Source organism: Bombyx mandarina, chromosome 12 (assembly GCF_030267445.1).
Source record: "Bombyx mandarina strain Sakado chromosome 12, ASM3026744v2".
Lineage (NCBI taxonomy): Eukaryota > Metazoa > Arthropoda > Insecta > Lepidoptera > Bombycidae > Bombyx > Bombyx mandarina.
The window spans coordinates 5,322,829-5,336,890 of record NC_143219.1 but is presented as its reverse complement, the minus strand read 5'-3'; the positions used below and the strand labels follow the sequence as shown (position 1 = coordinate 5,336,890).

Genomic DNA, 14,062 nt, shown 5'->3' with positions numbered 1-14,062 from the left:
TGATAGTTTATTGAAATAACCTTGCACAAATACAGAGTATCTTGGATAAATTTAAATAACCTCTTAAAGTACCATGAAAGAGTATCGCTCGTAAAACCCTTTCATTCCTATGTAACTAGGATTCATATAAATATTTAGTATGTTCTGATATAAATTTTCGTTCACTTAAAGAATTATTTTGCGTAGCGACATTATATATGGGAATAGTTCTTCTGGCAAATAAATCCGGGCAAATAAATCTAATATTATAATATCCATCGATGTCCCAAACTTATGATAAACTTCTATACAACTCGAAACACAAATTTTTCACCGCAAAACAGCCTCTTGATAAATTTCAATCAATTGAAATGAATAAGAAATTAAATATTAATTGATATTACGTATTTTCCCTCAATAAAAGTATATATACACAAAAAAAATATTTATGTAACAAATTACATTAACAGAATTTCTCAGAAGCCCATAGGCATCAACAACATAAATGCAGCAACTCACCTCGACCATGATTTCTTGATTAGGCATACATATCGTCAAAAAGGTCTGGTCACCGTCTTTGTCGAACCCGTCGCTTGCGACGAAGGGCTCGACGAGCGAATTAACCCATAGAGACAGCCCACTGAGTTTCTCGCCGGATCTTCTCAGTGGTTCGCGTTTCCGATCCGGTGGTAGATTCTGCGAAGCACTGCTATTGCTAGGGTCAGTGTTAGCATCACTCCGGTTTGAGGCCCGTCAGCTCACCTACTAGTTAAGGTTACTCTCAAGGCTATCAGCTTCGGTAGGAAAAAAAAAAAAAGTCAAAAAGGGTTAATAAGAACAAACACAACATAATCATTATAGCTTGAACCCATGGAGACGTACTAAGATACAATAGTAAGTCTGTTTATACGAAATTTCTTACGAGATAATTTTTGTTCGTGTATTTATCGTAACAGATTTATTCACGCATATATCTGTTTAGTATCTGTGAACTAATAACAACAATCTCTTTCTGTACCACACGTCTGCTTAATAGACGTCTACCTAACTCACTTGCGGGCTACATTAATTGAATTACTTCATAGTCTGTCGTTCCCGAACGTTGTTTTCAAAGGAAACAGTATAACATGCATTTGTGTATTGTGGCACTGAACCCTATCTCATGGTTTTTGCTTTTAAACAACTAGATTAGAGTAGAGTCAAAGTGGAATCTCCGTCCTTGAGTCGCATTTCTCATGTTTGAGGATCGTGATCATCTCCTCCCGTTAGTGGAATAAATAGTGTAAAAATAAAGCAGTCGTGCATCCCCATTTGAATAGTGACGCAGCTGTTATACAGTACAGTTGAAACTTCGACCTTCGACCTGGACATGAGGTCACATTCAATTTGTAATGTCTATAGCCTCTGGTGACCACTTAACACCAGATGTAAAATCATTTTTTAAACCTTTATATTGTTTATTTATCGTTTATAGAACACCCTGTATTATTACTTAACCAGTCTATTATTTCACTGAAAGTATTGTTGTTGAAGTACTTAATATATACTGACTAGGTATAAGGATAATATATCCATATGAAACATCTGAGCCACGTTAATCACATTACTACCTGCCACCCTGTTCCCTCCCGGCTCCATTACATCCCTTTACAAACCCGAAGCACGTACACCTCACATTATGCCGTCCCAGAGCACTGATTATTCAAACGCATTAAACTCAAGCACAATTATTCGAGAAAAAATTCATATATCACGATTAAATTATTTTACTTCTTTAATTATTATTAATGAGATAAATAAAGCATGATTTCATTAGAATTTTCTTAATAATGGTATTAATTTGAATTATATGAAATTGAATTGATTTGTAAAGATGTAATCTGTAGAAAAATATTATATCAGATAAACAAAATATTGGCATTTAAAAATTTTTTTTTTGTTGCTTAGGTGGGTGGACGAGCTCACAGCCCACCTGGTGCTAAGTGGTTACTGGAGCCCATAGACATCTACGACGTAAATGCGCCACCCACCTTGAGATATAAGTTCTAAGGTCTCAAGTATAGTTACAACGGCTGCCCCACTCTTCAAACCGAAACGCATTACTGCTTCACGGCAGAAATAGGCAGGGTGGTGGTACCCACCCGCGCGGACTCACAAGAGGTCCTACCACCAGTAATTACGCAAATTATAATTTTGCGGGTTTCATTTTTATTACACGATGTTATTCCTTCACCGTGGAAATCAATATGCGACACTATTTCTATTAAAGCGTGTAGTGTCATATTGTTATCGTGTAATGTAACAAAATCTATTATGTACATATATCCAATGAGTTTATTTTCAAATTTAATGTACATTATTTTAAATTGCCTTAGAAAGCCCTCAAGCACCACTAGAAGCACAGTCAAACTGCCTACTCATTTGAAACCTCAATTAAAGAAGTACATAGTAACTTACACAGTCAACTAAATTAAATGCTTAACTCAAATTTAGTATTCAAAGCAGTAAAAGTAAAAGTTATGTATTAGAAAATTTAAAGGACATCTGTCCATAAAACGTTTGCTGTTGAAAGTGAAATTAAGCTGCTGCTGGAATTCAACATAAAATGTTACTTCAGATTGTAAATTCACATAAATAAACCTTTCACATTTCGCCCGATATTACGTCTACTATTTTACGACCATCGAAAAGAAAATTATTCGGATTCCATTCCATTCCATTCCGTATTTCAGTTTATTCCTAAATAATAATTTAAGTAGTCTTCGCTTTTTTTTTCTTTTTACTTATAAAATTTATGTTCGCCGGATACCTGACGATGGCGGCAGAAATGCGCAAATAATTATAGTAAATTGGAAAGTGGACAGCGTCATTTGAAATATACGCCATGCACCAAACATTATGTAATAATTCGTTTTGATTTTATTTGTTTTATTCGGACGCAAATTATTCGAACGATAATGTTTCACCCTATGGTATGTGCTCGCCTCTTAAACCGTAACATGTGACTATTTCGCGGCAGAAATAGGCAGAACGAAGAATAGTGCGAGATCACTATACGTTCTATCTCCTATAAAATTACTATGTACACTTTATCTATATAATAAATAATAAACACATCACAAAACAGCTAAGCACCTCCTTCTCTATACGCTAAACGATGCTTTACGTTGTTTAGTAGTTATTAAATTGCATTAATGTCTTCAATTTACAAAAAAAATAATATAAATCAGTATAAAGTAAAAAAAACAGTATAAATAAGTAAAACGTTACGTACTGTTATGATACCCTCTGGTTCCTAGCTTTCCTTTCATCATCACCTTTCCCGAATAGCATCAGCCGTTATGATCCTTTATTAGAGAACAATCCCCTCCCTATCCAGTCAGTCCTACTCCTAATTCCACACGGCACGGTTGCCGTCATTAATCGTCGTGAAATCTTTATATATTCATTTCGTCAATAAAATCTTTTTTAAAAAGATATTTTTTCAATTCCGTATAACAAATTGGTGGCAGCGGTGGGATAGTACGTACTACGTACACATTAAATGAAATTAAATTTGGTATCAGTGATTATTATTAAATTTCGACACTATGACCTTTAAACAAGGGCAATGCGCAGACATTTTATAATGCAGTGTTTCTTGGTTATATCTTAAGCACTATTTCCAGTTAATAGCTTTTCTTTGTCGCTTCTTATCGTTTCTCTCATGTTACCATTACACTTGGCTACATTTAGTATAACACCATTTTATTTTGGTATTTCTTGAAACCTGTAGGTCATCTTCACACATAGTCTTTTAGCGTTTGGATGCTAAAAGAAAGTCACTTCTAGCGATTGCATAATAATATTTTTTGAGATCTTCGCTCGAAATTCGAGTTAGCCTTAGGGTAGCAAAATATTAAAAAGATACTTGTTAAATATTATATAAGTAATCCTCCTCCGTGCGTCGTATTCCTCAGTTCTGAGGGTCGTGACCTTTACTGAGCACACTTTTGTTAGGACTATGTTCCTCCATTCACTTCTGTCCTCCGCGCAGTGGATAGCGACATTGATGCTGGATTCCAAAGTCGTCTTAATCTGATCGGACCAGCGCATGGGACCACGCCCCCTAGGCCTCTTTCCTTCCACTTTGCCGGTGATGAGAAGTCTTTCGAGATTGTCACCCTTTTTCCTCGCAACGTAACCGAAAAACTCTAAAATCCTACGTAGGCAAATGGCGGAGAGTCTTAAGGAGACGCCGAGTTCTTCCAGGATTGATGCGTTTGTCCGATGTGCCGTCCAGGGAATCCGCAGCATTTTCCTCCAGCACCACATCTCAAACGCGTCGATCCGACTTCGATCAGCCTTCTTCAGAGTCCATGTCTCCGCCCCATATAAGAAAATAGAAAACACAAGACTTGTTACAAGTTTACGCTTGGTTTTTATAGATATGTTTCTATCGGACCAGATACTATCAAGTAATATCTCAAATTATTTCACTCTGAAATTTCAAAGTTCAACTAACAAGAATCTATGTAATAAACTAAGAACCAGGCTAAGAGATCTCAAACCAGTTTTGAACCAAGCCACGAAACGTGTCAAATGTCAGACCAGACAATATTACAGTCGTAATAAGTGACAGAGCCATTGCCATTATCATTAGGAGACCAGATCGAAGCGACATCGTCGCAGTACAACTTTAGTAATATGAAAGTTGAAACTACAAGCAACTATTGCGTATGTTGTTCTCACAAATCAATAATTGTTGAACCGTGGGATGTTAGCAGTTGATACTTTAAGTATGTTTGTGTTTTATTGCATTAGATGAGGAGACGAGTTCACGGTGCGCCTAGTTTTAAATGGTAATCAAAGTTATTATTTATTTTTATTGAAGTATTACTGGTGGCCCGGAGGCCAGTTCAGTTTCACCAGGACATGTGGGCGAGCAAGGGCTCAGTCAGAAGGGGCGGGATTTGCTAACAGCTACCCGAGCGCCACCAAAGGGGACCTAACAACTCAAGAGTAGCTGCTTCGTGAATGAATCTACTACCGAATCGGAATCGCGATCCGCTGAAAAGATCCGGCGAGAAACTCAGCCGGCTGATGCATGGGTTAGGTTGCACGTCGAACTCTTTGCGGAGTTCGACGAGTACGGTTACCGGGATCCCTAAGCCTGCTCCTACTGTTAGAGCTGAAGGTATCTAATGCAAGAGTTATTGGATCTGATGGAACCGTAAGGACGTGTCTAGGGCGACGACGGTGACTTGCTCCTGCGTGATCAGGATTCGGGTAAAGGTAATCAAAGTTCTTAGACATCACAACATGTCACTAAACATATCATGAATTCCACAACCCTAAAACTAGAAGCAGTGACGCATTTCGAGCAGACTACTGTTTATGATACAGAGCTCGTGAGAACTAGCGAAGCTTTCTTCTATTTATCATAATTATTACTAACATCATAAATAACGTGGCGACTCGTGGATTCTTTAATATGTACTAGAGGTCCCGCAGTAGTCGAAATTCGACTATAATTCATTGGAATTGTAAGTTTGTACACTATTATGATTGTATTTTATACTTCTATAATCACAAATTTCGCCAAGACTATACTATAATAAATATTAACAAAAGCAAACAATATTTAATCTCAATCTGACAACAGACGTCAAGAACAAAAGTTTGACAATAAATAGTATGCATGTGTGTGTGTGCGTCAAATACATGGTATGTAGTGTGTGTAATGTTTTCTTTATTAATTTAATGTATCTTTTATGCATTATTTTAAAAAAATATTAGCATTGTGCAGTTCTTCTCTATATTCTCTATAAGTGTGGAAAATTTCATACTCCTCCGTCCGCGCAATTTTCGTAAAAAGAGATACAAAGTTTTTGCTTCACGTATTAATATATAGATTTGAAGTAGGGGACATGACAAACGTTTTGTTTATTGCGTATATAGGTGAACGAACACACAGCTCACCTAGTGTTAAGTGGTTACTGAAGCCCGTAGACATCAAGAACGTAAATTCCGCCACCCACATTAAGACGCGAGTTCTATATCTCAATTTTTAGAACGGCAGCCCCATCCTTCTGGCCGAAACGCATTACTGCTTCACAGCAGAGATAGACAGGGCCGTGGTAACTACACGTGCGTCCTCACAGGACGCTCTACCACCAGTAATTCTGTACACTCGGTACTTCTGTACACTCTTAAATTTGAAAATTCCAAAAGTTTTGGATAAAAAATAATAAAAATATGTATTACTGGACCGAATTGTGAATCCAAATTATTCTCGAATCAACTTCAACACATAAAAATATTAAAATCAGTCCGGCCGTTTGGGAGAGGTTCAGTCACATAGAAAGGCACAAAAAAAGCTACATATATATGTATATAAACATATATAAGTCTCTAGCTAAACGTAATTTCAGTTTACTGTCTATACTGGGAAGGAAACAATAACTTTAAATTCCCATTTATGATGTAAATATGTAAAGAACGTAGCTATCAAAAATCTATTATCTTAGTGAAATATTAAAGTAATCAATTCAACTCAATTGAGGTAGATTGCAACTTGTTCAAACACGGGTGATCTTACATGATATTCCTCGTCGATCTCCTCGATTACGACGAATAGTTCGATGAGCTAACTAGCCCATAGACACAGTCTACTGAGTTTCTCGCCGGATCTTTTTTTTTTATTGCTTAGATGGATGGACGAGCTCACAGCCCAGCTGGTGTTAAGTGGAGCCCATAGACATCTACGACGTAAATGCGCCGCTCACCTTGAGATATAAGTTCTAAGGTCTCAAGTATAGTTACAACGACTGCCCAACCCTTCAAACCGATACACATTACTGCTTCACGGCAGAAATAGGCGGGGTGGTTGGTGCCTACCCGAGCGGACTCACAAGAGGTCCTACCACCAGTGTAATATTCTCAGTGGGTCGCGATTGCGAGCCGGCGGTAGACTCTGCATGCTTTGCAGTTCTTACTAGGGCTATGCTTTGCTGTTCTTACTAGGGCTAGTGTTAGCAAATTCACTCAGGTTAAGCCCATGATCTCACCTACCTGTCCAGGGGTAGCTGGAATAGAACCTTAGGCTACCAGCAAACAGGTAGAAATTTTTTACACAAAATGAAGTAGCTTCCTAATTATTTTTTTTTATTGCTTAGATGGGTCGACGAACTCACAGCCCACCTGGTGGTAAGTGGTTACTGGAGCTCATAGACATCCACAACGTAAATGTGCCACCCACCTTGAGATATAAATTCCAAGGGTCTCAAGTAATCTAAATATGTAATATATATTACATTCTTTTACAGGAATCTCATAATAAATACTTAATTGTGTAGGTAACTGAAATCGATTCAAATTCAGAATGATTTACTATAATGTGAATGTCATTAAGCAATTTTATTGTAAGTCAGAATAAACTGTACATATCTATCTAATCGTGACTTGAACCAATTAGAAAAAAGCTATTAGATTTTAAGAATACATTTCCGAAAATAGATATTTTCTTTTTGTTAGCGAATAATTTCGCTAAAAGATTCGTCGACGGGAATTATACAAAAGTATTATACTAAAAATGATATTTCCGTAAAGGCGGAATTGAATGAAATTTTCATTTTAGGGGTCCGTAACCAAATCGCAAAAAACGAAACCATTGTAATTTCCAATCCTGTCCGTTCAAAACCATTTTACTTAGAAACATGTTTGCAAGGCTTAATTTCTAGTCGGTTCTTCTGTGGGTTCTATTTACGTCCCGGTTTTGTGCCGAAAATATGACTGCTTAAAAAGAGTGAATATCGTCCTTGATTTTCATTATGTTTATGACCTTATTATGTTTATTATATTATCTTAATACGTCCAGGGTTGTTACTGAGATTTTTCCGATGTAAAGTTGTAATTATAAAAACAAAACTTGTATTTTATAGGTAAGTGTTTGATAAGTATTTTCGACCAACTACGCTGTAGTGAAATTATGAAAAAAAAAGAGGTAACAATCCATACACGTATCACATCAAGAAGCTTAAAAACAGTTTTTATTTTAGTATACAGGATTCAGTGAGCAACATTCTTAAAAATGAATAAAGCGTTGAAAGTATCGTTTTCGATTAATAAAATTGATAAAGAGAACTTAAAGCATAAAATGGTGAGTAAACTCAAAACATAAGATCCTAATATTTTAGATTATATAGCTTAAATATAATATATTCAACAAATATTGATTTAATTAAGACCTTTTGTGTAGGTTTTAAGGTCCGTACCTACAGTTTTCGGGTATATTAAAGTCTCAGTGGTGACGACTACTAAGCCCACCGTTTACTCTGAATATTGCAGGATTACTATCTTGTCGGCTACGGAACCCCTCAGTTTGTGTACACGTACTTGTCCGGCTTTAAACTGTGCCGATGGAGCAACTGATCCATAATTCATGCTCCCCGCCATCTGATGTCCGCAACAGGCCTAAAAGGACTTAAATTGATCGAGTATTGGCAATTCAACCGTCCCTTCATGACGTAGAACTTAATATATCTATATATTAATACGTGAAGCAAAAACTTTGTAGCCCTTTTTACGAAAATTGCGCGGACGGAGGAATATGAAATTTCCCAGACTTATAGAGAATATAGAGAAGGATTGCAGAATGCTAATTTTTTTTAAAATTATGAATAAAAAATAAATTAAATCAATGAAAAAAACATTACACACACTACCGTGTATTTGACATACACACACGCATATACTCTTTTGTTTATTGTTAAAGTCTGTGGTTAAATTAAAAATAGATTAATATTGTGTGTTTTTAGTATTATTTGTCTATAGTGTAACCTTGGCGAAATCTGTGATTATAGAACAATGATGATTCTAGAAATGTGACAATAGAACCATAATAATGTACAAACTTATAATTCTCAATTAATTATGGCCGAATTTCGACCGCTGGGCGCACCCACTAGTATAAATAAATACATAATATCCCGATTCTCGCTGTTTCGCGTAGCCTCAGTCTTAATCCGGGGTGAAACATTTTCATAAAAGACCTAAATAAACAAAGCCTGGTTATACACTGAACAAACCTCATTTACTTGCCGTTTGCTTAATGCAAAACGGAAACACCTGGTCCCGTGCGAGGCTGGGCAAGCCATTTCTTATCACACCATACGAGTATCATAACATAATAATATAGTCTAATATAAAGCGAAGGTGAGGACCGTGGACGCGGCACATTGAAGAAACGCCAGATTTATTTCGGAGTTTATTGACATGTGTACTCGTAGCTTAGTTTTATTTTTTGTAAATCATCCTAATTATTTGTTGCATTTATCTCTGTCTAATACTAGAATGAGCTATCAGTTATGTTCAGTTATGTTTCCGCAATTTGCGAGGTCCAGTAAAAATCATTTGCAGTTTCTTCAGTACATCTGTTAAGCGGTCGAACTTAGGCACAACATGAAATTATGGTAAATTTTACTTTGTTTAACGCAATAAGCACAGTCATCCGACCATATATAGACACATAACATAACCTATATAGACACATAACATATAACCATAACATATACGAAAATTTGCGGTAGGCAGCGGCTTGGCTCTGCCCCTGGCATTGCTGAAGTCCATGGGCGACGGTAACCACTCACCATCAGGTGGGCCGTGTGCTCGTCTGCCTACAAGGGCAAAAAAAAAACGAAAAATCAATGGGCCACTGCGTCAAATTCGCTATGCGGACATGAAAACCTACATCGTATTTTAAAATCTTCGCAACTCAAAGGCGGCAAGTGGCGGAAAATATTTATCGATCAGGAAAATGTTCGACTTTCCATTTTAATAACAAAACCTTTCGATTTAAATAAACTGTTATAAAGAACCGCCACGTCTATTTTTGAAATGATGAAGGCGGCTCAGTTCGTCCTTGTCTTCCATTGACTTCAGGTCTACTTTGTACGGTGCTATTAAGTTAAACGAAAATGAGCATTGTCGATTGATTACCACCATTATCGTACTTCTGCTTCACCCACACACAAAGCTTAGAAAAATCTCACTTACTTGATAAAATTACAGAATGCATTATGTTTGGACATTTCTCGTAAAAAATGTCTTTAAAAGTCTCTATAATGTAAAAATTATATCATACTCGTAAGTGTTGAACATTATGCATTGTATTTATTTAGTACGTTCACTATTTCATTTTGAACATACTAAATATAATATAACGTTAATCATACAAGAAGATTGGCTCCCCGTGGAGTACGCCGCTATGAATTTAATATAATAGATCTGTTTCCCTTCAAATATTTAATGTTATTGTTGATAGCAATAACTTGTATGACTATAAACCGACAATTCACTGTGACCCACATAGTCCTGTTGTGACTATATGAAAGTTTAAAATATGACCGGCATTAGCTGGACAACTATTTTTGACTTGTTCGGGTCAGAGAGCGTGTCTTCCAAGGAATCAGTTTAATTTACTATCTACAAGGAATGTGCGAAGGATTTTTCCTCTTGAAAGTACCGGTAAATCGGAATTAAGGCACAATAAAGCATACGCTATTAAATTCCTTGGATGCTACTTATTTCACGTTTCTCTAGCCATCTTCATGTAATATATTTTTTTTAAATTACAAATTTAATAAAAGTCCAAATTAAATTTGGTTCATAAAATTAATTAATTCCATGGGATACAATTGTTTATTATTAATTATTTTATAACATACGACCACCGAACATAAATTCAAAAGCGCAACTAAGTAAATGTCGCCAGCCACCATATCTGTTCATTGTTATATCTAGTATTCTAGCATTAAGACTAGAACACGAGATCGCTTCATTCCAGTAATAAGCAAGACGGTAGTACCAATAAGTGCGGGCCTATATTACCACCTACCTACCACCAGTAAATGCGGGTAGCGAAAAGTAATTTGATATAACATTGAAATGTTGCTGAACACAGTACAGTACGGTAAATCTCTTAGTTGCCTCAGGAAACTCACGGTCAAAGATTGTTATTCATTTGCAGTGAAAAACTCTTCGACAACCATCGTAATTTGAAACTCAGAAAATGAAAAATGACTAAAGAGAGAAAGATACATATACAGCACTTAACGTGCGAGACAATGAAATAGAATAAAAGTCTGAAAGTTTCACTTCCACAGCGTGTAAATTGCACACATGTTTTTTTTTTATAAAAATGGTAAAACGTATTTATCTTTTAACAGAGAACTCGTTCACGGTCGTGGTGGAAAAGGACGGACGTGGGCTGGGAATGTCGGTGTGTGGCGGTGGAGGTCTAGTCAGGATACGAAGGTTATATCCTCCTCAGCCCGCGTGGAGAACTGGTAGACTCGCTCCTCGAGATCTGCTGCTGTCAGCCAACGGCGTACCATTAGCTGGACTGAGTACTTACGTAAGTACCAAATGGTAACTCTAAATTATTTCTATCAGAAAAAAAGCATTATCATGGTTAATAAATTTTATAGAAAACTCGCTGAACGCGCAGTCGTTTCATGTCATCGTGCAAGTTTACCATGTTTTATTATACTAGAGCAGATACCATAAATTTTATAAAAAAAGCAAAAAAAATCTTACTAATTCTATATACCTAGTCAGGTCATAAATTCTGTCATATGTTTAATGTAAAATAATTGAAACAAGTTTATTCATTAAGTAACCATTCATATACCAAAATGAACTTAACAAAACATAGATTCTTATGATATACTAAAGTTTATTCAAAATGACCTCCGTGATTTCGAATACAGGCCTTCAATCTGCGCGGCCAGTCGTCTATCGCAGCACGAACGAGGTCCATGTCAATATCGGCGGCTGCCTTAATCAAGGATGTCTTGAGTGACTCCAAATTGGGATGAGCCTTTGAGCACGCCTTTTCCTCCAAGTGTTGCCATATCTTGTAATCTAACGGATTCAAATCTGGACTGGAGGAGGGCCAGTCTTCGTGCCGGATGAAGTCGATTTCACGCGCCGCCAGCCAGTCTTGTGTGCTCTTCGCTCTATGAGCTGGCGCCGAATCTTGTTGGAATACCCAGTGCCTGTTATTGAACATGGTATGAGAAACAGGTTCCACAAGGTTCGTCAGGACTGTATTTTGATACACAACTGCATTCGTTTTTACACCTTTCTCACAAAAATGTACCTCTGTTAAGCCCCAATAAGAAACTCCCAACCATACCATGAGCGAGGATGGAAAATGACCTCGTTGGACACGCGGAATACGGTTGCTCGCTTCTTCACTACTGTGTGCGTACACCTTATCATTTTTTTTGTTGTAGCTCTTTTCTACGGTAAAAATTTTTTCATCCGAAAAAAGAATTTCCCGATATTTTTTCCCGCGTACCGGTTCCAATCTTTTGGTTGTATTCAAAATTTTCAGTATGTTAAAAATTTGAATTGGCGCGTAACCGCAACGATGCAACGCAATAACTGCAACACGGTCTTCTTTAAGCGTCCACTCCATATTTAAAAATGAGTAAAATTCTAAAAGAATACATTTTTATTTTCATGAACAATTCGAAATTCGAATTCAATAAACTTTTTTGTGGCCAGCATTCTAAAAGAAAAGTTTTTACTGTGTGACAATACTTATGACCTGACTAGTTATATAAAAATGAATTACTGTTCGTTAGTCGCGCTAAAACTCGAGAACTGCTGGACCGATTTGGCTAATTTTGGTCTTGAATTATTTGTGGCAGTCCAGAGAAGGTTTAAAAGATAGATAAATATGAAAATGCTCGGAATTAAGTAAAAATAACAATTTTGTTTTTCCTTCGATGTGTCCTCCGTCGTACGGATTCCTTTTGTTTATTTTAAGGTTATTTTGTACAAAAGTTTAGGTCTTTTATTTATCGATTGAGGCACTACGAAGTCTGCCGGGTCAGATGGCCAGTATCCATAAGCAACGTCACCCTCCTAACTCACCCTCTTACCATGAGGGTGAGCTATCTTCTGGTTTGTAACTTTAGCTCGAATTATCTCGATCGTTTCATAAATTTACAATTCACTACCCTCTTTTTTTTTCGCATAAAATTTCTCATTGTTATGACGAAAATGAAATTACATTCCTTATCACACGTACGTGTAAAAACTCGCCAAGATGGTAGGTAGTCGGCCAGCAAAAATATTCGTTGCATTACAAAAACGTTAAACATTCTGCGACCGTCCGATCCTTGTGCTTTCAAAACAGGTACAATAATAAAAAGCGGGTTGCTTGCTACTTGAAAAAACAAACAGTGGCTCGCTTCAAAAAATACCATTTGTTGTCGCGGCACTTTCCGCGCGTCCCGAGGTCGTAAACGTAAAAAGTTTTATGAAAACCCGTGCGCGATTCACGCCGAAGCCTTCGTCGGTCCAAACGTAATAAACTGTAAAACGGCCGCCGCAAACTTCCACTAAATTATATTACAGTAACTGTGCTGCGATCTCGGTGTAAAAATTCTCATTTACCCGATGAATTCTGCTTTACGTCTATCAGCTAAGCAGCGAAAAGTGTTTGATACACTTTTTATTTGTACATAAAATCACCGTCGGCTTTATAGTGACGTGCGCGTAGGCGATTTCTTGCGGGATAAATCACGATGGGTAAAGTCTAATGATGCTAGTTCTTTTGACTGGCTCAAATTTTCACTGGAGCCAATAGATTTCACCGATCACCTTGATGTGGATGTTTCACGAGCATCATAAAGCTGTACTCCAGTTTTGCATTCACAAAGACGTGTAAAAATATGTAGTCGTTTTCATAATAATAATTGAAATAAAAATCTCTTCATTTTCTCCACCTTATTCCACTAGGTGGGGTCGACACAGCTAATTTTTCTCTTCCATTCTCTTCTATCAGCCGTCATCTCAACACTCACTCCTCTGTCTCTCATATCGTCATTCACACACTCCATCCATGTCTTCTTCGGTCGACCTCTTCCCCCTCTTCCTTGCACTACGATTTCCATACATCTCCTAGTCACATGCACAATTGAAATAAATATGCTCATTGAAATTTTTTTTAATTCAGATGAATTTGAAGTTATTTGACAATGCAAACACGAGGCTTGTGGAGAGTACTTACCGATAGGCAGCGGCTTGG

At 37.0% G+C, this 14,062-nt stretch overlaps 1 protein-coding gene across 7 annotated transcripts in view; it reads left to right on the top strand.

Moving 5' to 3' along the window:
* The window catches only part of LOC114250564 (inaD-like protein), a 108,708-nt gene that overhangs the window by 63,600 nt on the left and 31,046 nt on the right, over nt 1–14,062 (top strand). For all 7 annotated transcript variants that reach the window (XM_089731845.1, XM_089731846.1, XM_089731847.1 and 4 more), the window contains exon 4: nt 11,187–11,374. In XM_089731845.1, the coding sequence (XP_089587971.1) occupies nt 11,187–11,374 (188 nt within the window). The remainder of the gene's footprint in view (nt 1–11,186; nt 11,375–14,062) is intronic.